Source organism: Phyllostomus hastatus, unplaced genomic scaffold (assembly GCF_019186645.2).
Source record: "Phyllostomus hastatus isolate PE091 unplaced genomic scaffold, TTU_PhHast_1.1 phas_contig_40, whole genome shotgun sequence".
Lineage (NCBI taxonomy): Eukaryota > Metazoa > Chordata > Mammalia > Chiroptera > Phyllostomidae > Phyllostomus > Phyllostomus hastatus.
The window spans coordinates 62,958,002-62,980,739 of NW_025333872.1; the positions used below are offsets into that span (position 1 = coordinate 62,958,002).

The window sequence follows — 22,738 nt, forward strand, 5'->3', positions numbered from 1 at the left end:
AAGAAGTATTTGTGTCCCTACAAAAATAATTTTTAAAATTTTATTCTTAACTACAATTAATTACTAAAGGGATATTGTATGTGCTGGGGCTACACAATTTCTCAGGTCTTGGAAGCAGAGAGAACACTGCTACCTACATTTCCTGGTCCACAATGATTTCTGTGTGGACCTTGCATTTGATCATAGCAACCACCAACAACCTGGTTCACAAAGATATGATGTTGGCAAAAGGACTATAACATGATCTAATGCTAAAGCTACAAATTACTTTACAATGTAGCAGTTTGTGCAGTATTTGAGGTGCTTACTTCAAAGCTTTATATATCCTGTGATACTCTGTGAATTCGATGTGCTGTTCCAGTGTGCCCTAGAACACAGTTTGGGAACCATGGTGTATACTAGACTGCTGGCCTGTAGCACCAGGTGCTCAAGAACTATTGTCTGGTAGCTTTCTAAACTTCTAATAATTCTGGATTAGGTGAATCTTGCAGGTCCCCAGAGAATTCTATGCTACCTTCTGGTTATCATTCTTGCCTATGCTTTTAGAAGTAGATATGGAGATACTACAGTAACATTGCACTTTCATGGAATGTGGTTTCCTTGGGGTGTGATGCAATAATAGTAGATGTGAGTTCAAATTCTAGCTCTGCCTTTTACTGATTCTGTAATAATAATAATAATTATAATTATTATTATTATCATAAGAGTTTTGATTGGCCATGTACTATGATTTAGACACTGTGTAAAACATTTCCACTAATGACCTAATTTAATCTTCATAACAACCCTGCTAGGTTGGTCTAACCTCTATTAACTCTATTTTGCAAATGATAAAACTGAGATATACAGTAGTTTAAAATTTACTCAAGATTATATGACTGGTAAATCTTAAGAAAGTTACTTAATCTCTCTAAATTTCCTATCTCACCTTTAAAATGGAGGAAATAATGTCTGGTTGAATAACTACTGATTTTAGTATATGTTTAATTTTTACTATAGGAAGAAGGAAGATGGGAGAAAAGACAGTTCTTACATTTTCAAACAGGAGGTCTTTTAGATGGACCACTTTGCCTTTGACCATACACAATTAGTTTGCAATAAAATAGGCATTCCCTGAATTAACTCCAGGATTCCACTGATTTTTTTAGAAACATTTTCAATAAGTGAGTATTTTTTTAATGAAATCTAGGGGGAAAGGGGGAAGAAGGACACTAGAGGTTTGGATCCTAACCCTAGAGAAGAGATGCCATATTCAAATCTTACACTGGGGATGTGTTAAGACCTACTTTATCCTGGGAGCATGCTCTTGCCCTTGCAGGCTACAGCCTTGGCCTTAGGCTGTAAAGCCCAGGCAAGGGAGCGATTGCAACACTTGTTTGGTGCCTGAATTGGCTGTCCTGTTACCTCTTGGACACACACAGCAAAAAGTTGAAATTAGAAAAATCAACATATACCATTAACCTTTGACGCTCTCATTTTGGTACCTGGTTTTAATGTTTTCACTGCTACTGGGGTAGTGTTGTTCCATAGACCTTCCCACACTTCGCCAAACTGGCCGGATCCTAATCGCTTCAGAAGCTGCACAGAGTTGCGGTCTATCTCCCACTGGTCCACGGTCTTATATGACAAGTCAAAAGGGCTTGGGACTTGTATCTGTGTCACAGAACAATAAGAATACTTGTAAGAAATAAGATTTAACAATTTTTGAGTGGAAATAGTAGTCTATATACTTTTCTAAAAAGACATCATTTCTAAAAACAAAATATTGTAAATTTTAGTTGTAATTACTTAAAAATGAAAAGCAGTTACAGCAGAATCTGTATAATTACTTTGTCAAGTTGCTCTCCCCCCATGTGCTGCTAACTCAGGCACCTGCTGTCCATCTGTCCTACTCCACACTCAGTCCCTCCCTCATACAGGTCTGGCATGACTTCTCTCTGCCTCTTTGCCTAGCTAAATCCTCCCAATTTTAAGGCCAAATTGAAATTTCCACCTCATTCATAATCACGTCCCAAAGTCTTTGGCTTATAACATTTACTTTATGCATCACATATTTTTTGCACAATTAAATTTTTTCTTTTTTGAAATTCACTTACTTGTTCATTAATTCATTTACTTGTCCATTTAATAAATAAACATTTCAAGCACAAACTAGGTTCCATTCTGTTACCAAAAAGGCAAGGCCACTGCTCTCCTAGAGTTCATAGTCTAATTTACCATCTACCATTGAAATGTACCTTATTTTTTGGACTATAAGATGCACTCCCCCCCCCCAGTTTAGAAGGAAAAGAGGGGTGTGACTTATAGTCTGAATATAGCTTACCTGGCTCACTGTGGCACCGGGGGGGAGGTAGTGGTGGAGTAAGGTAACAGGATATTAAATATTTTACCACATTTTTTACTTCAAATTTTTTTTCCTATTTTCCTCCTCTAAAACCTAGGTGCATCTTATAGTCCTAAAAATACAGTATCTTGTCTCCTCCACCAAGTCATCAGCCTCTACAGCAGAGAAGGTTGCCTGTGCTTCTTTATAAACCTTTTTCCCCACTGAATTTAACAATGTTGGTTAAACTGAGTAGTATGTAGGCTTAGTATATGAGCTTTGTATAAAAAAAGATAAAAGATAAGCTATATCTTTTTAAGCTATGTCTTAACATGAGCTTAGATACTCTTGTGGGGTCATTTCTGTACTAACATGTACATTCTTATAACAAAATTGCCTATTAACTTGGCAGAATTTAACTCAATATATTCTATACGTACTGGGTAAAATTCCTCAGCTTCTACTTGTTTATAAAATTCTGATCAGGTGTCACCATGAAGCTTCCATCAGTCCCCCGAGTGCAAACCACAGTGCTGGCTGTCCTGCTACTGTATGTGAGACCTGGACTCAGGAGGATCTGAGGGCTTACTCCACTATCGTATGTGACCAGTATGTAACTTTAAATACATTTAGGTAAAACAAGCAAACAGCTAGATAATGATGGATGTGGATACAGTCTAAAAATGTTGTCTTCTCCCACCAAACAGGCCAGGTCAAAAGATGAGACTATTAGAACAGTTAGTTAAATGATGTCTATATGCAGACAACTCAACCAGATAATTAATCAAATAATTTCATATTAATATTCTTGAGTACAGCTCTAAGTAAGAATTATATTCTGGCATGTTTTTCCTCCCTCCATATCATTAAGTGCTCCAATGGCAGGATACCATATTAATTTTTTAGTGCAAAGGATGAATATTTTCTGCCTTCAGTGACTGTCTTACCTTAAGGGTTAGCAAACTTTTTCTGAAAAGAATGAGATAGTAAGTATTTTAGGCTTTGTGGGCCATACAGCCTCTACTGCAACTACTAAACTCTGCTATTATAGTAAAAAAGCAAAGACAACTTGTAAATAAATGAGCCTATGTTCCAATAAAACTTACAGTAAGTGTGGGACAGTATTGGCACATGGACCACAGTCTGCCTATCCCTGCCTTAGGTAATCAAATGACTTTTTTTTCCTGAACTGACATATCACATAAAAAATATCCAGTATCTGAAAGGAAAACGTTAACTTCAAAAATAAATGAACACAGCTTGAAAGTATTTCACCTTTAGGCATGGTTTTTCCAGCTTGACACACAGGCCATCGCTTGCCTTGGTGTAGTGGCTCACAAACTCATTCAGTGTTGAAAAGGTTCTTCTCCGAATGAGGAAAAAGCCCCCTTCGTCCAGTCTTCTGATTCTGTAGTGCTTCACAGTGCTTCCGTCTAAAACTGGAGCCCAACATAAGTCCTGTTAATAAACTTCTTGCCAAAGCCAAGAAGATTTGCTTACTTTGTGGTGATAGTTTCAATACATGGAATATAATTTTCACAAATTCTATTTATTTCTCAGAAAATAAATTTCTGTAGAATTGAAGTAATTCTATTTATTTGCTTCAGCAAAGTCTTCATGAAATTTACAAAGGACATATAGCAGAATAGAAAAAAGTTATGACATCATAATTTAAATGAAATGCAAGATAAAAATAAAAGAGGAACATTAGCACTAAAAAACTATGCATTGAGGTATAGTACATTTGAGTAAAACAAGTTATAATATTGATTTTATCACTCTATCAATGCAAAGCAGAAACATCAGTTTCAGAAAGCACAGTGTTTATAAGATAAAAATCCCAAAAGGTATTTAGGAAAAGTTCAATTCTTCTTGACCACACCAAGACACATTATAATTAAAATGCCAATGGTTAAAGGCAAGGGAACTGAATGGTAATGAAAAAAAATAAAGATTAAATCTTAAGAAAATAAAACTTTTAAAGAGAGAATTTTGAAAGAAGCAAGAGAAAAGCAGATAATAACCTACAAAGGGGTTCACATAAGAATGTCAGCTGATTTCTCAAAAGAAACTTTGCAGGCAAGAAGGAACTGGCAAGAAGTATTCAAAGTGATGAAAAGCAAGGCCCTACAAAATAGATACTCTGTCCAGAAAAGCTATTGTTTAGAATGGAAAGACAGATAAAGTGTTTCCCAGACAAGATAAAGCTAAAGGAGTTCATCATCACCAAGCCCTTCTTATATGAAATATTAAAGGGACTTATTTAAGAAAAAGAAGATCAAAACTATGAATATTAAAATGCCAATAAATACAAAACTATCAATAATTGAATCTAAAAACCCAACAGAACAGAAACAAAATCACAGATATGGAGATCATTGGGATGGTGCCCAGTGGGGAGGGGGGCGTGAGAGAATGGAAGAAAATGTGAAGGGATTAAGAAGTACACATTGGTAGGTACAGAATAGGTAGGGGGATGTTAAGAGCAAGTATAGGAAACGGAGAAGCCAGAGAACTTATACGCATGACCCATGGACATGAACAAAGGAGAAGAGATAGCCGGAAGGAGTGGGGGAATGTTGGATGGAGGAGGACAAAGAGGGAAAAATTAAGACAACTGAAATAACATAATCAATAAAAATAATGTGGAAGGGGGATAAGGAAAGAGTGAAGGAACAAAATGGAATGATCATAGCCAAGCTAACAAAATTACTTTAATCAGAATGGGCTGAAACATAAGAAATAGACTTTATTTCACTTTAACGAGCTCAAGGACTTAAACTTTTGAAACTTTCAGTTTGTACGTCAGTATATATGTACTGTAAATACATATGTATATCTATATGTACATAGATATATGTATATATTATATATGTACATACATATAAATATACACACACTCTTTCTAGATAAGTCTCTTAAGAACTTAGGAATGAATGTTCAAGTATCCAGGCTGCCTGACATCTGCAAGGTCACCATCTCAGACCAGTACAGAAGTTAAGAATGCAGGACTGATTTTTCTCAAGAATGTACTTTTTACTAGTAAAAACTCTCAACTTTTTTCTTCAGAACACTATCTTAAGACCCTTAAATAAAACTTTGTCATTTAATTCTGGAAGGAGGGAGGAAAGGAAAGGGAAGGGAAGGGATGGGAAGGGGAGAGGAGGGGAGGGAAGAGGAGGAGAAGGGAGGGGAGAGGAGGGGGAAAGAAAGCAGAAAGAGAGAAAGAGGGAAGGAAGGAAGGAAGGAAGGAAGGAAGGAAGGAAGGAAGGAAGGAAGGAAGGAAGGAAGGAAGGAAGGAAAGGAAGGAAGGAAGGAAGGAAGGAAGGAAGGAGAGAAAACAGTTCAAGTCTTCTTGATACAAACAACAGGAAGAATTTTCCCCCATGAAATCCTATAACATAGACAGTAAAATAGACTAAACAGTGTGCTCCATAGTATTTTACAAAGACATAATAAATTCTGCAGGGCCATTCATTACACTCTCTCTCTCTCAGTGCTGATAACAGAATGTCCTAGAACATTTCAATAAAAGCAGCACCACAGGGCCTAAAATGATGGAGTCAATGTGTACAATTTTCCAGCAGTTTTGCTTAATCCAAGCATACATCCTATAGCATCTAGAAGAATTGACTGCTTGCTGTTTTTTAAGTCTCCCGACTTGTAGTAGATATCCTGTTGCTTTTGTTTTCCACTAACCATTTTCCTCCTCTCTCCTGGTAATGACACCCCGATATTTCTTGAAGAATTATTGCTCCTCCAAGAGTATATGGTTCAGAGGGACCTGGTACCAACCCTGAGCCACGGAAGGCAGTCAGGGCCAAGAAGACTGAATTCTAGGACTTGGAGAGCTCTAAAAATACAGGAAGAAATGTGTTACTTTGTTGTTTTGGTTTTATTCTGTCTAACTTCTGAGAGTTTGGAGCTACTAGAAAATGTCTTGTATTTCAGGGAAAGAAAGACAAAGGTTGCCTAAGAAAAAAAGCTGCTCAGTGGACTAACAGCGTCTTGACAGAAAAAACGAAGCTTAACCCCTGGAGCCGGCCAAGTCTGTTTTGTCAGCTACAAGAGCCAATTAATTACGGTTTTCACTTTAAACTTGTTTAAATAGGGTTTTTTTGCACTTGCGTTCAAAATATTTACTGAAGCTGCTCATACCTACTCTTTCACTTAAACATATTGACAAGTACTAAGCAGCATTTATCTGAAATGCAGATAGTCTGAATTCCTTGCTAAATAGGGAAACTTATGCTTCAACAATCAGTTATGTTGGAGCAATGCTCTCATGAAAGGAAAGAAACTGAAAAGACATCTCAATTCCAGCAGAGAGGTTTACTAAGGGCATGCCAGTGTCTAGGATGAAACTTTTCTCAAAAAAATCGTTGGTGTACACCAGAACAGCTATAATAAAAAAAGACAATATCAAGTGTTGACAAGCAAGTAGAATAACTAGTATACACTCTCTCTACAGAGCTGATGAAAACTGTAATTTTTACAACCCCTTTGGAAAACTACTTTGTCAAAGAATATAATAAACAGAAATGTACAATATATTCACCAAAATACATATATAAGAAAGCTTTTAGTGGCATTTTTGTAAGGTCTAAATGTGGAAAAGATCTCCATGTCCATCAACTATAGAATGGACCAATAAATTGTTCTATATGTGTCCAGTGGAATACTATAAAGATTTGTAAATAAAAAAACTATGAATACACACAATAACATGAATGAATCCCACAAACACAAATTATGGTTCCATTATTTATAGATGTAAAAACAAGAAAACTACTGACATTAAGAGTTGAACTAGTATGTTGGTAATATTCTGTTTCTTGACTGCATTCAGGTTACATGAGTATATTCACTTTTTGAGTATATAAACTTTCATAAGTTGTACACTTTTATTATGTGTGTCATAAATCAACTTTTAAAACATAAAAAAATGGTTTTCCTTAGGGAAGATAGAAGTGGAGAATATTATGCTAAGTGAAATAAGCCAGTTGGTGAAAGACACATACCATATGATCTCACTTATAAGAGGAATCTAATGAACAAAATAAACTAACAGGCATAACAGAACCAGAGACATGGAAACATGGGACAGACTGACAGTGGCCAGAAGAGGTGGGGGATAATAGTGGAAAGAAGGGGAAAGTTCTAGTCCAAGAACAGGTACAAATGACCATGGACATGGACAAGGATGTGGGAGCAGGGGAGGGGCAGGGCAGAGGAGGACCAAGGGGGAAAAAAATTGGGACAACTATAATACGTAATAATTTTTAAAAAGAAAAAAAATGGTTGTGTAGTTCATAGACAAATGGAAAATCAAGTCCCCAAAGAATTACATAATGGCACATGCTGAATTACTTCAGTTTTCAAAGTTATTAAGGTAAATGTTATATATTTATATAATGGAATATTACCCAGCCTTTAAAAAGAAGGAAATCCTATCTTGCAAATACATGAATGAAACTGGAGGGCATTGTGCAAAGTGAAATAAACAGAACAGAGAAAGGCAAATACCTCATAATATCATTTACATGAGTAATTTTTTAAAAGGAAATGAACTCACAGAAACAATGAGTAGAAAGGTAGTATCCAGGGGCTGGGAAGCACTAAGATTGGAAGAGATTGGTAAAAGGGTACAAACTTTCAGCTGTAAGATGATCAAGTTCTCAGGATCTAATGTATAAAATGGTGCTGATAGTTGATAATACTGCATTGTAGAATTGAAGTTTGCTAAGAGAGTGGAACTTAAATATTCTCACAAAAAAAGATAAATATGTGATGTAAAGAATGTGTTACTTAACTCAATGGCAGAATCCTTTTGCAATATATACATATACCAAATCATATTGTACACTTTAATTGTATTATAATTTTGTCAATTACACCTCACTGAAACTGAAAAAAAATCCTGTTATCCACATATAGAAAAATATTTTACTTTCAGGTTTTTTATATTAAAATACAGAAGGCAAGAGTATATTTAGCCCCTCCAATATCAATATAAAATCCTTAAATTACAATTTTTTAGGTATGTGGAACACATCCTTGCGCTCTCTGATTTGTCGAGTTAGCATTCCCACTGGCTATGACTGTGGGACAGTGTTAACTGGCCTGTACAATCATTACCAAATAAAAGAGTTTTCTTAAGATATAGAGATAAGTTCTTAACAGATTCCCATATATGGATTAAAAGGCTAGCAAAATATCAACAAAAGCTCTAAACAATATTAGCCCCAGTTCATTGCTCCACAAAGTAATAAAACATTAGAAGTAGAAAGGTAACTAAATATAAAGTATATCTGCAGTTTATATAAATTATTGCTCTGAAAATTCAATCTTTGTTATTTATCAAAAAGAAAAATACACAAATTATGGCTGAGATGTCTAGCTAGCCAATAGGTCTACAATTGGAAATGATGAAAAGCAATAAAAAAAAATTCCCACATATAAACAAGATGAACAATGTCTGGTTCCAAATGGACTACATAGAAATGAAACATAAACTTAAGAATTCCTTTTAGGCACCACAAAAGCCCTAATGATGTCCAAGCTACAGACCAAAGTCAATGGATGACTGAAGGGTTGAAGGACTCCTTGGGATTTTCTTCATAAGGGATGTGAGTCACAATGATTGATACCGATTATAAAGAAAGCCTAAATAAATATTTGCCAACTATTTGAAGACAAAGGCTTAAACTCTCAGTTGCAAAAACCAGTACTGTGTAATACATCTAGAGTTGCCAAGCACAATAAAAGTAATTGTGTTTAATTGAAAAAGATAAAGATGAGGAGAAAGGAGTGCCAGGTTACAATTTAGCTAGTATATGACCAAAACGTGGCAATCACACCGAGCCTCCATTTCTCCTTCATTAAAATAAAAGAGCAGGTTGTCGGAAATCTTCATATTTCCAAATGTTTCCACCTTAGTGTTACAACATTTCTAATGGCCGTTGCTCACCCTCCCTACAATCCCATTTCTCTTCTAGCCTTTTCACAGTACTTCATTCTCCCCCCAGAACCTTGAACACCACTAGAAAGCTTTTGCTATGAATCTGCTAGTAACCAACCCCTTCCAGTCTCAGTTTCAATCCTCAGAACCAGTCTTCCCCACCCACCTTCTGGAATATACCCTGCCCTGACCCTGTTTAATGGTGTTTACATGTTTATAATATCTTGTGATGCTATTTATCTCATTAGAGGTAGCTCCACGTAGAGCAAAGTTTCTGCTGTCTTAGTGCAGTACCTGTCTAGAGCCTGGCACGGAGTAGCGACTAACATAAACATCTGCTAGATGAATGAACAATGTCACTAACTCTTGGATTTTCAGGGAAAAATATAAGCTTCTGGAATGTCAGCTTAAATTAAATAGGTAATTATACAAATACTTTCAGGACAAGACTTCCTGGAATTTTATTTTTTAAAGGGAGAAAAACAAACTTAGCCTGAGGACATAAATACTATTAGAGTATAGTTGTTCATGTTTATGTCCAATTTATTTTTTTTTTGCAACATAACACTGAAATAACTGCTCCACCTCTTGCTAACATCAAGGGTATTTTTATGTGGTTCATTAAAGTTTTCAATCTAAACAAGATTAAAAGATATATATTTAAAAATTAGATCACAGAGGCTATATCAAGGAAATTTAATACATTATAGTCAGGATGAAGGCAGTATTAATATTGTATTCTTAAATAATCAAATCCAAAATATATGATTAATTTACAAAAGGGGTTTTAATTTGCTAGTAGTGAGTCCACACATTTGCATTGACATTCTGAATAAAGATTGAATTCAGAGGGTCTCAGAACTAGGAAGAAATAAATTTTCTATTCCTTTTCTGGGTCACTGTAATCTTTAATATTGAACCAAATCTACTTCAAGTTCTATACACCAGAAGTGATAGATAATACTTGTGTTATCTTGTGATAATTCTTATTGAGAATTACTGTGAGTTCAAATTAGTTAAGCATTTCAGTAGTTCAACTGCAAAAATACATAGGGCTAACTATAAAATATAATGGAGTCATCCATCAAAAAACTCAGTATCATGATTGAATGGACTGAGCTGAAAGGGCAGGCATCCTGAGTTTACATCTTGACTCTCATTTATGCTGTTTGGCCTAGGGAAAAACGTTTCACCCATCAAGTGATTAATTTACCAGAACATGTCCAAAAATTAGGATATATTGCAGAGATGTAGGTAAGCATGTATGAGGAATACAATAAAGGTTTGTTGATATTGAAAGAATTCATCTATTTCTGCTCATAAACATCGATAGGAATGCTAATACAAGTCACCTGATTATTTGGCCAGCTTCACATCCAGAGTAACTGATTCTAGGGAATTCAAGTGACATCAATGGAATCTTGCGATTTCAGTGCTATTTGGAGGCCCAAGTGTTTTTCAAGCAGTCAATGGCTACCATAGAAACCCAACTTTCTCCTACTGGCAAGATCTTATTTTATGCTGTCTCTCATGGTAGAAACAGGTTCGTCTGATGCTGCACGAAGGAGTGCTGTGAGATTTCATCACACTGCAGTTTCAGAGTCCTGTCCCCACTCTACCATACCACTGACATGTTATTTGGAACATATTAGAAGTTGGGTTTTTTAAAAGGCAGAACTTCCAGAAATTAAATTTTGAATACAATCAATAAAGTTAGAGTGTGTGTCTGGAGCACACAAAGACAACCTACTACACTCAAAGAAAAATATCAGTCTAACAAGGAGTTTGACATTTTATAGATAAACAAATGGTTGACTGAGCTGGTTTTCATTTTTCAACTATTCCTCTGGTACCATTTGGGCACAAGCTTATTCCAACTGACTGATCATAATCTGTTTCCATACTGAGTGAAACAATAAGACTTAGATGATTGAGCAAAAGATTGAAAATTGAGAACTCACTGCCCTAATCTTATTCTGCCAGTGATTTGTTCTTTGACCTTAGGCAAGGAATTCCATTTCAGTTTCCTTATCTAGAGAATGAGAATAATGATCTTATCTATATACCCCCACAGGGATAGTTTGAGTGTCATTATTCTCCAAGGATGATGGATATATCTAGATGTCCAATGTGTGAGCACTACATTAGAATATCAGTATTATCAAACAGCATTATCAGCAAAGGAGAGCCACTTCCAAAGTAAAATTTTCCACTCTTTGAACAATAATGGCTACATAACATAGTGACAACCAAACATATGAAGTGAAGAAATTGCTGTTAATTCTGTGTGAGAGAATTCCTGCATTTGTAAACTCCTATGTGTTTGGTTTCTCTGTGGAAGGTTTGTTTGTATTTTTAAAAACTATTACAAAAATAATCATGATAACTCCTCCCAAGCCATTGCCTCAGAAATCATGTTAAGGGGGGTCTACACCAATAAGCAAATAACATTTCATGAATTATTATATTGTATCCACCATTAAAATGAAATTCAGGACACACACATTTCAAACTGCATTTTGTTCCACAGCAAATAGAACAGGATGCCGATATGTAGTTTGGAAAGAAGAAAGTACATCTGTCTTAAAATATTAAAGTCTATCAGGTAGAAGAGTTGTCCTCTCCTTTTCTGGGAGGAAAAAAATCTAATGAAACCAAAGGGAACAAACAGAACTCTTTTTTATGCATACAACTCAAATAGTGAGTCCCCTAACGCTCCTGCCACCCCGCTAGGCGTATTCAGTATGCTGTGGACATCGGTCAGTGAGTTTGACTGTTAAACTGGTAGGCTGAGTTAAGTGAAGACCTATTAAGAGAATGTCCATGTCAAGTGACTCAGAAAACTTACTTAGCTCTTTGAGGAAACATCTGATAGCTCGCCTATCCTGAGATCATCCAGGATCATCACTGATCTAGGAGACCAGCTAAGATGCCTTTATAGTCAAAGACGACATAATCAAACTCTACACACAGAAACAGACTACCTCTTTCATATATGATATAGCATAGAAATCATGACTCTCAACCATATGTTTTTCCATACAGTAATGATAGTTTTAGGAAAATGTTGGTCTTATCCCCAAGACCCCTACGGTCTATTGGGGTTGCCTAACCTGTGGCCCATAGGCCACATGAAGCCTAGGATGACTTTGAATGCAGTGGTAACACAAAATCATAATTTTTCTTAACACATTATGAGATTTTTTTGTGTGATTACATGTTGCAATGTATTTGATGTGTGGGCCAGGACAACTCTTCTTCCAGCGTGGCTCAGAGATGCCATAAGGTTGGATACCCCAGGGGATCATTATAAAAGTAGACCAATACCCTATGAAAGCTGGCTCTTAAATTTTCAGAATAGAATTTCAACTTTATTGTTTACATATGATATCTAAAGATGAGTATATCTTTAATTCACAATACATAACTGTGCATCGGTATTTTGTCAGATAATTCAGTTTAAAAATGTCTAGCACAGCATCACATGAAAGTGGCCTCTGCAGCAGGATATTACAGAGAGAGTCCCTGAGAAACAACTTGACTCTTTATTCCTCGAAGGACTCTAACTTCTCACTCAGTATTAGATTTGCGATGAATCACCAGGAATTTACATACTTGGATTATATTAGCTCAGTTTCCTACAGAAAATCTTCCACTAGGTTATGATTTACTGAGACATGAGCGCCAGTGCTACCTTTCAAAACTTACCCCAAGGAAATATCCCAAATATTTGCATGCATTTATTTAGTTATTTCCCTGCTTGGCTCCAAAAAATCCAGAGACTTGCATAAATTATGAACTTTTTTTAAAATTTAAATAAGTGGATGAAGGCAATAGGACAAAAAGGACAATGGTCCAGGAATGAGGCTGGTGCGCTTTATGTGAGGTATTCTTTAGCTTCAATTCATGTCCGGTAGGTGGGGGCCAAAGATTTGGCTCTCTGCATTTTTGGAGGTCATAGCCAAAAGGGAAAAAAAATCAGTTACCTGATCCCCTGAAGAAAAATATTAGCAAACTGTTATTCAAAACAAAAGCAGGAACAGAAACAAACAAAAAAGAAAACACTATTCCTGGTATTGAACTGAGAAAGAAATTTCTCACATAGGTCCTCAGAAAGAAAACAGAAAATTCAGTGAGCAATATCATCATCAACATTCTTGACAGTAACCACACCAACACGCTTCTAAGGGCTGGTTCTTATAATGTCTATTAATGTGGGCTCTTTTCCAACATAAAATTCAATAAAAGCATTTGTATGGGAAGCTAAACAAAGTTCATCTAGGAAAAGCTGTGTGTATAAAGGTGTTTACTGCAGCATTTGTATAGTATTAAGTGCCTGTTATATTGTAGTAAATCTGAAAATAGAGTTAAAAATACAATCATTAAAACCATGGAGTAACAAGAAAAAAACATACTGTGAAATAAGTGAAATAAGTGGAATACAAAATGAAGAGGAGAATGTGATTGTAAACATGAGGGCACATCTGGCAGCTCATACGTCCTGGGGTCATTTACCACTAAAGGAAACCAGCTGTGAGGTTCCTTATAAAAACAATAATTGCATAAGGACAAAGATGATTAAATTTGCCAACATGAAAACAGTTGTGTTACATTGGCAGATCTGTATTTTACTGTTTCCAACCAAATGTGATGAAAGTACAGTGACTTTAAAATAAGAACATGTACATAATACTTCCAGCTTTCTTACAGAGACTATATGAGGATTAAATACCTGTGAGACAATGTCCACACTGTCTGTTATGATACTTGATAGTATCTATATAAAGACACATATGAACCGATATCTCTTTGAACTTCATGCTTGAAATCAGAATGCATCTCTTCTTACACAAGCCAGTTAGAAGCACTGTTTGCCTTTTTGCCTTATCTGCCTGAGATCCCCCCAGATAACCTGACTTCTAAACTGTGACAATTATCTCCCCTTACAGGCTCAGCAAGATCTATTTCTCTGTTCTTTTTCACCGATTTTGTCTTTTTGTTGTTGTTGTTTAGCTTTATTTCATATTGTTTCAGCACTGTAAGCCAACCTGAAACCTTTTGTAGAAGTAAACACATGCACCAAAGAAATAATAACTAACCAAGCAACATGACCCAACTGCTCAACACAATAAAGAATTTCCAATGAAATTAACTATCCAGCAATGGAGTAGACTCAGGTTTCTATTCACGTGCAGTTTGACACTCTTCCTAGGAGCTTCAGATTTTTAAAAAAATTCCCCAGAAATAGCAATATTAGGCTAAACAGCCTTTGCAAATTCTACTATCTTGACAAATCAAGAAAAAGATACAGAAAATAGAATGTGATATGGGAACGACCAGAAAGTTAGAAATAATTTAGCCTAAATCTTTCTTCCACTGATAAGAAAAATGAAGCCTGGAGGCCAGAAGGAACTGACAGGGGTTTTCAGGGCTGGACCCTGCATCTAGCCACTGAGGGTATCATGGGACTGTCACTAGGAACAGTAGAAACCTTTAGCCATTTATGTCCTCTTTTCTGTTTTTTAAAGAAAACAATAATTTGCTAATTTCTTGGTAGGCATCTTAGACCTCAAAGCTTTCTGAATGCCATTTTCCCCCTCAATCTAAAAATTCTCTCCAAATTCTCAGGAAGTCTTCCTTAAATTCCTCTCCTCCCCACCCAGTTTCAGTGAATAGCAGACGTGTTAAACAGAGTGAACAAGAAAGTCACTGAGCAATGTAATGCATGGTGATTAAAATACCTTGGAAGCAATCTTTATCTTCCTATGAAAATACAAGGGATCTTTTGTGTAGAAGGTAATTTATTTTCCTAGCTGAACATCATCTCCTACATTTTTTTCATTGTTATTACACATGCAAGACATCTATCTATTGGTAATTTGCTTATTATTCATTTGCATTTCCAAAAGCAGACAGCTCTCATTCTTGGAAATTTCTTCATATTTAGTGAGGACCCATGATATAAGTTACACTCCTGCTTTCTATTTCAGACAAGTATTAGATGAAGGGTGTGCAAGGCAGGCTCTGTCTGTTTAGAATTAGTTTCATTTGTTATTGCTCAGTGCAAACACAGTTCAGGTCATGTTCAGGTAAACACATCACATAAAGACAAACCATCCCTGAGGCCCACCCTATCCTTAGAAGGCTGGCCAACCATCTTCCTAATAACTCCTATTATTAGTTCAGGGGTGAACAACTGTGAATACTCAGCAAGATCCATCACTACTCCCAGAAAAAAACAGTTCAAAGCACATGCTCCAGTGCAAAATGGGCTAACACCTCTAACTTTCTTTAGAAAAGGTAGCTCTGTTTATGCAATAATAATAAAAACAGGTGGATTTTTATTGAGCCCCTGCCTTTAGCAAGCACTGTGCTAAGTGCCTTTTTTATGTAGTATTTTCTTTAATCCTCATAACAACCCTATGGGATATGGATATTATTTTCATCATTTTACAGAGGAGAAACTAAAGTGTGTAGAGAGATTAAGTCATTTGTCCCTGGATACAAAGCAGGTAAATATTAGTGCCATGATTCAAACCCAGGCAATGAGACTCTGAATCCCACACTCTAAATTCCTCCACCCAATGGCTCCCTCTAAAGCCACACAGCAAGTAGGTTTAGGTAGCTCTCAGAAGGCACTGATCACAGCTCTGTAAGCAGGTCAACTTACTGCTATTATTTCATAATAAAATGATGATAAGTGGCAGATCAAGTCTGTTTCTGCAACTAATATCTTTTAAAAGGTAACAGGCTGAACATTATCTCCCTGAAATATTTGGCTGCATCTAATAACTCCACCTGTCTTTTTACTACTTCTCAGGCTACTCTGCTTCCTCTGCTCCATCCACATCAGTTCTGACCTGGGAAATCATACAATCTCTCACAACTGTTACTGGTTGTATTACAGACATTTAGCTTCCGGTGACTGTTGTGAATGTGGGATGATTCCCCAGTCTCTCTGCAGTGTGGCCTTCATTCTGGCCTTCTACCTCCCTGCAGGCACCTACCTCAAAGGGACCAAGTCAAAATGTTAATTCATATTATTTTATGCCCCAAGATTCCTCTCAGCTTAAATACTCTATCTCGGTGAGTAACACTGCTTTCCTGAAACCCAGACAGAAAAGCCAGAGAGTTGGGGATCTCCATCAGTTCCCCTCTCTTCCTGACATCTCATTTCTGACTAAGCACGGGTCCTACCTTGTGTATTCCCACTGCCACCCCCTTGTGGAGTGTTGGGAACCGCCCTGACTGGTATCAGAGGCTGAAACCCCCGCCTAGCTAAGGCTAAGGGAACGCCCTTGGAACCGTAAGCTGGCAAGGAGATAAAAGCTTATCTTCCTGGCAGGAATGCTGCTTCTGCTGCTGAACCCCAAAAAGCTTGGTCGGTTAGCCAAAGATGGGTAAGATTCCCCACGGGGGGGAACGACCTAAGCCAGGCACGATCACTTTTGGGAGGCCCCCCAAAAGAAGGACTTGGGGGGGGCTGCAGCAAAAGGGGGTGATGGACCCTCACTCCTCGGCTTTGACAAAGTCTGAGTTCTCAGCGTCTGGAAGAAAATCTCCTTATCTCTCAGTGGCCTTAGTTCCCTTGCTCCACCTAAGCCTGAAACAATGACAGGGTAGTACAGCTCGGTACTGGGAAGTGCGGATTTCCCGGGGTGATCAGGCCTAAGAAAGAACATGTAAATTACTGTGAAACCTTCTTTGTTTAGAATGCTCTCAGTTGAATGAGAAGGGTCTTAGGAGGAAGTTAGTTTGTTCCTCAGTCTTACAGCTCTTTGACCCCCCAACTCAATAGACGGGCAGAGTTCTTTGTTTTCTATAGTTCCTTACTTCCCCTAATGAGTATTATACTTTACCTGAGTTATTATGTAGCATGAGCCCAATAAAAGCAGGTATGGACTGTAAATCGGCGCGCTCCTCACTAGAAGGGGTGGCCATTTCATCCCTACTTCTCCACAGAAACTAGTTTGTCTCTGTGCATGTTTTTTCTCGCATGTTTATCGTCGAGCCATCCACAGTGTTCCGTGGTCACTGCTGGCCGGTGACCCACGCGCAACAGTGGAGGGACCCCTAAATTTCTCTCTCCTGGACTACTGCAGTTAGCTCATATGCTGCTTCCCCTGTCTCTACATCACATCCACCTTCCACAGTCATCAGAGTAAGCTTTTAAGATATAGATTGGAACTCATTATTCTGTTTAAAGTTCTTTCATTGCCTAGAGTTCAGATGCCTTAACAGAGATGTCTGTGGCACCTATCCTCATGGTATAAATGTTCATCTGTAATTTCTTGCTGATCCCTGTTTCTGCAACTGGCACAAACTGTTAGCACCAACTGAAATGCCATTCTGTGCACATATGATTTGCAAATTCTATAGTCAAGGCCCAGCTCACGCATCTCCTTCTCAGTGTCTCCTTGTTTAAGCAACGGCAGTGCACTTGGTTCTGCGTATCCCACTGTACACCACCTTCTGTTATTGAATTCATTCCACAGTGTTTCTCCTATATATTTACATGTACTGTGCCTCTCCTACTGGATTTTGAGCTCTTTGTTTGAATTTATTTATACAAGACGTGAGGTCAATAACCCATTTTCTCTTGGCCATAGCCATGGCTTCCAATAGGTAGAACATTGTTCCCCATCTCACTGACTTAAGATGTGGCTATGTGACTTGCTTTGAAGTGGGGGCAAGCACAGCATATGGCACAACTTAGAAGAGCCTCAAATAGTCTAAATAGTTTGATCTTCCCCAGCCCCCCATCTTCTGCTCTCTACCATGCGAGTTTCATACCCAGGACAAAAGCTGCTCCTTCGGCCTGAATCCTAGAAGGAAAGATTCATGGAGCTGAACTGAGGCTGCTACCCTGACCTGGACAGTCCCAGCCAAGCATAACCAACAAACAGCCCTCGGTTAACATGAGTAAACCACCAAGATTTAGGAGCAAAAACTGAAAAATAGAGGACATTCTAAAGAAACCAGCATTACTTCTGAATAATATTTAAACAATGCCCAAAGCTCCAATTTTGAAGCTAGCTATAGTCATACCTAGTTGTGTTACCTTGGATGAGTAATGTACCCTATCTGGCCTTCAATTCCTTCAATTATGAAATGAGTGTTTTGAATAAATGTTGCAGTCATCACAATATTCAAATGTGATAGAGAAAAATTACAATTTCTACTTTCAGAAAGAGAAGCACTAAGACAGCAACTTCACCATTTAGATAAAACCTGAAAATTCTGCTGACTCACCATTGTGACAAAGGTGCATGTGTGGAAATGCAGTGTTATACGGAGAGTAACATGCTTGACACTTGAAATTCTGCTCTGTTCATTGGTCATTCCTCCCACCCCGATAGAAATTCCATTAAGGTGCCTAATTCTCATTTTTGCAACCTAAATTACCGAAAAAAAAACAACACAAAATGCTGAAACTACACCACAAATTTCAAAGAGAAAATAAGAAAACCAGCGTCTTCTTCCTTCCATTGCACAAAGCAATTATAATTTGAAGGTCTCTTTTTTATGCCATGACACCAAGCTAGGATCATGAAACAAAATCCCTAAAGGTTCATTATTGCCCAGGCTTGAATGCTAATGACAATAGCAAATATTTATATTGCTTGCATTGTTGGCAATGTTACAGTACTTTTCTACTTTTTATGTATTATTAACTCATCTAACCTAAAAATGCCACCAAGAGGTAGACACTATTTTTAATCTCCATTTTGCAGAAGAGAACACTGAGATGCAAGTGGCTAAATGATTTGCACAAAGCCACACAGATAGTAAGAGGAAGAATCCTAACCCAAGCCAACAGGCTGCAGTTTATTATCTATTATAAACTGCAGTATCATTCATGGGGGAACCCAACTGAAGCTCAACTTGACTCATCCTTCCAACCTACATAATCTTAGCATAAAACTCTGCTTCCAGATTTCTTTCGAATTTTCCATGTAAGAAAGCAACCCCACTTCTACTCCAACACATTATTATTCTACATAAAAAAAAAACAAAATGTTTCCTTTGCGTTCAATTATTTGCTTACTCTTTTTAAAAAACACAGTAACACAACAAATAGATATCTTTCCTATGTGGGTGTGTCTTTTTTATTTAGTTGGAACTTTCCCTCCACTGTCACCTAGAATGGACATTTCATGCGGGCAGAAATTGTCTTGTTTGCCATTGTACCCCAGCCTTCTTAATACTAACTACATATTGTAGGCAACAAATAAATATATGATGAATGAACAAAAAAATGAGTGAATGAATAAATCACAAGTTCTTTAAGGCTTGGGTCATTATTTTGTTCAGGATCAGATATAAAAATATAAAGAAAATTATGCCTACTGAAATTACATGAAAATAAGAATATAATTTTTTCTTTTTTCTTTTTTACTTTTATGCTTTTGCCTCCTCCATATTTTACTTCTAGCAAAACTCTTTTAAAAGCATCTGAAGGTGATGAGGAGATGTCTTTGCAGAGAGAGGGAATTTAAGGAAGTCCCTACTCAGCTGAAACAAATAGGAAAATAAATTTAGTCCGCACCACTCATAGGCTTTTAAGACAACAGACAACAAAATATTTTCTCAGATTGTACCTGTGCCATCGTGTCTAATAACTTAATGCAAAGCGTGTTTCTAAAGTGCATCCGAAATGACTTCATGATTGATGCGATGCTGATAGTTATAAAGTAGCTAATATGCATATATCACTTTAAATAATAGTTTAAAATTAGAGATACTGATTTATTAAATTTGAACAGTACTTATTTCATTCACTTTTTACATAATAAACACACTTGATATAACTGTCACCACATAGAAACTATATACCTAAATTATTAAGAAAATTTAAATCTTGGTCAATTTTTTGACATTAATAAAGTAAAATTACTGCCAGTTGTGGTATTTTCATTTGTAAAACAAGTTGCTAGAGATATTTTAAAATTATAAACGTGTTTTCAACTAAAAATCAGTTATTCTTCCCTTTCCCATAAATTAATGGGTCGTGAAAACTGAAAACAAAACAAGGACCTCCTGCAATGTTTACATGGTGGCATGTTACTTCCTGTTGTGCCACAAGAGATGGAAAGCCCTCCAGTGGCCAGAAGCTGTAAAGAGTAGGAAGCAGAAAGCTGAAGCCAGCAGGTGTTTTGGTTTTAAAATAAAGGTACCGATATGTGGCATTCACCATTTAAACCATGTCCCTCTTTGTACAAACACCATATAAAATGTGCTACTTAGGCTTAATTTTACAATATTTTTAAAGATTATATTTATTTTTTAGAGAGGGGAAGGGAGAAAGAGAAGGAGAAAAACATCAACTTGTGGTTGCCTCCCATACACCCCCCACTGGGGACCTGGCCCACATCCCAGGCATGTGCCCTGACTGGGAATTGAACCAGCAACCCCTTGGGTCTCAGGCCGGCACTCAACCCACTGAGCCACATCAGGCAGGGCATTTTACAGTATTTTTTCAATAACACATTTTTCCACTTAGAGTAACAAAAAGAAATTGCTTAGGTAATTTAAGAATGAGGCAGCCTTGAGATGAAAACATGTATTTATTATTTCCCTGCAATATAAACTGGACTAAACTGTGCAGGCCAGTGACAAGGAGGAGGAATTGGAAGGCCTATGGGCCACTGACTTTCATTTCCAGGGCAAATCTTGTTCAGTCAAAAACTCAACCCCATGCTGTCTCAAATGTTCTTCCTTTCTCACTTTGCCTCCTTCTGTCTTCCATTGCTCCTCTCTTTTTTTAACCCTATCCTTTCTTTTTCCAGTTTGAAATTATTAAATTTATGTTAACTAGACTCAAGATCTAGAGAGACCTGAGGTCAGATGTCAGCTCTGTCACTGTCTTGATATTCTAAAATATAATATAACCCATACTGAATTTATCAAGATCACAGTTATAGTATTTCCAATCTAGTGCCCTGTTAGTTATTCAAGCATATTAGTGGTAATGGATGAACAATTTTCAGATCTCCATTCTATTTGTTAAAGGGTTCCAAAGTACATCACAGAAAAGAATTCCTCATTTTTAATCTAAGGAGCATCGTCTGCTTTTTTGAAGTAAAAATGGTTCTTAAGAATAAGCATTATCTGAGCAGAAAAGTACATTTCATTCACACTATTTCCCATTTATTCTTACTCATTATTAGTTATAGAGTTGGCTGCACTCTCATTATCCTGTGATGCCTTCCCTTATTAATCTCTCACAGAAAATAATTGTTTTTTTATTTGGGTCCTTAAAGCACTTTGCATTTGGTGTTTTGTATGCACAATAATGAAAGCTTGATAAAATGTGAACTAGTTAGTTGTTTACATGATTTTGCCATATGGCAAACACAACCAAATGTTCTATGATGAACAGGTGACTGAACCAAGCAATCAAAAACTGAATGGCTAAAAAAGAGTTCAAAATATTCTTCCCAATATTTTTGAATATTTATTTTCTATATAAAGACAAGATGAGACAAGAAAAAATCAGTGCCATACTATTGAAACAATTTAACTTTCAGTAAACAAATATGTATCAAAAATATTTTTTCTACATGCAAGGCACTGTGCTGTCTTGAGTACCTTGCTCAAAGAAAGTAAAAACAAAAGGTACAAGAAGGGAGGTACAAGGCATGATCATGCAATAGCTGGTGTTCATCCTGCAAGATGCATAGTGTGACTCAAGGGAGAACAAATGGTTAGGCTGGAAAACAGATTTCAGGAACATTATGAAGGGCTGAAATGTCAAAGTAGGTAGGAATGTATGTGGTCTCCAAAGGAAAGTTATTAAAGTGTTTTGACTCTTCTAGATGAGGGAGGGAGCTGGGCAGGGCAGGGGAAAGCAATAGGGGAAAATGGGGACAACTGTAATTAAACAACAATAAAAAAATTTTTTATTAAAGAGGCTAATGAGATACAATGAACAAATGCAATGCAAAATCCTTTATTGTATCAAAAAGCAAAAAAATAAAGAGCTAGACTTGAGTATGTACTGTACAGCAGACAACATTATCATATCTGTGAAATTTCTTGGGTGTAATATGGTATTATGATAATGTAGGAGACTGTCCTTATTCCTGGGACCTACATACTAATACAAAGTTTTTAAAGGTGAAGTGACATGATATCTGTGACTAATACATATGTATGTCTGTACAGAGAGACATACAGATACATGAATGGTGGAGAGAGAAAGTAAATGTTAGTATTAACATTTGGTTAATTTAGGTAAAGGTATACAGTTAACTTTACAACATTATCGATAAAATCAAGGGAGAAAAGAAGAAAGATTCTCTAAATGTTCATACCGAGTTTTGGTATTTAATGGTATAGAAAAGAATTCTGAGACCAACTCAATTCTCATTCTTGGTAATTATTTTCTCCTGGATGCTCCCAGAATTTTTCATTTATCCTTGACATTAAAGTACTTTCAAAAGAAGGCTTCG

At 36.7% G+C, this 22,738-nt stretch overlaps 1 protein-coding gene across 1 annotated transcript in view; it reads right to left on the reverse strand.

Moving 5' to 3' along the window:
- FRK (fyn related Src family tyrosine kinase) overlaps positions 1-22,738 on the reverse strand; it is a 102,649-nt gene that overhangs the window by 15,735 nt on the left and 64,176 nt on the right. Inside the window, exons 7-8 of the mRNA XM_045843746.1 lie at positions 3,599-3,762; positions 1,485-1,653 (exon numbers count right to left, since the gene is read on the reverse strand). Of these exons, the coding sequence (XP_045699702.1) occupies positions 1,485-1,653; positions 3,599-3,762 (333 nt within the window). The remainder of the gene's footprint in view (positions 1-1,484; positions 1,654-3,598; positions 3,763-22,738) is intronic.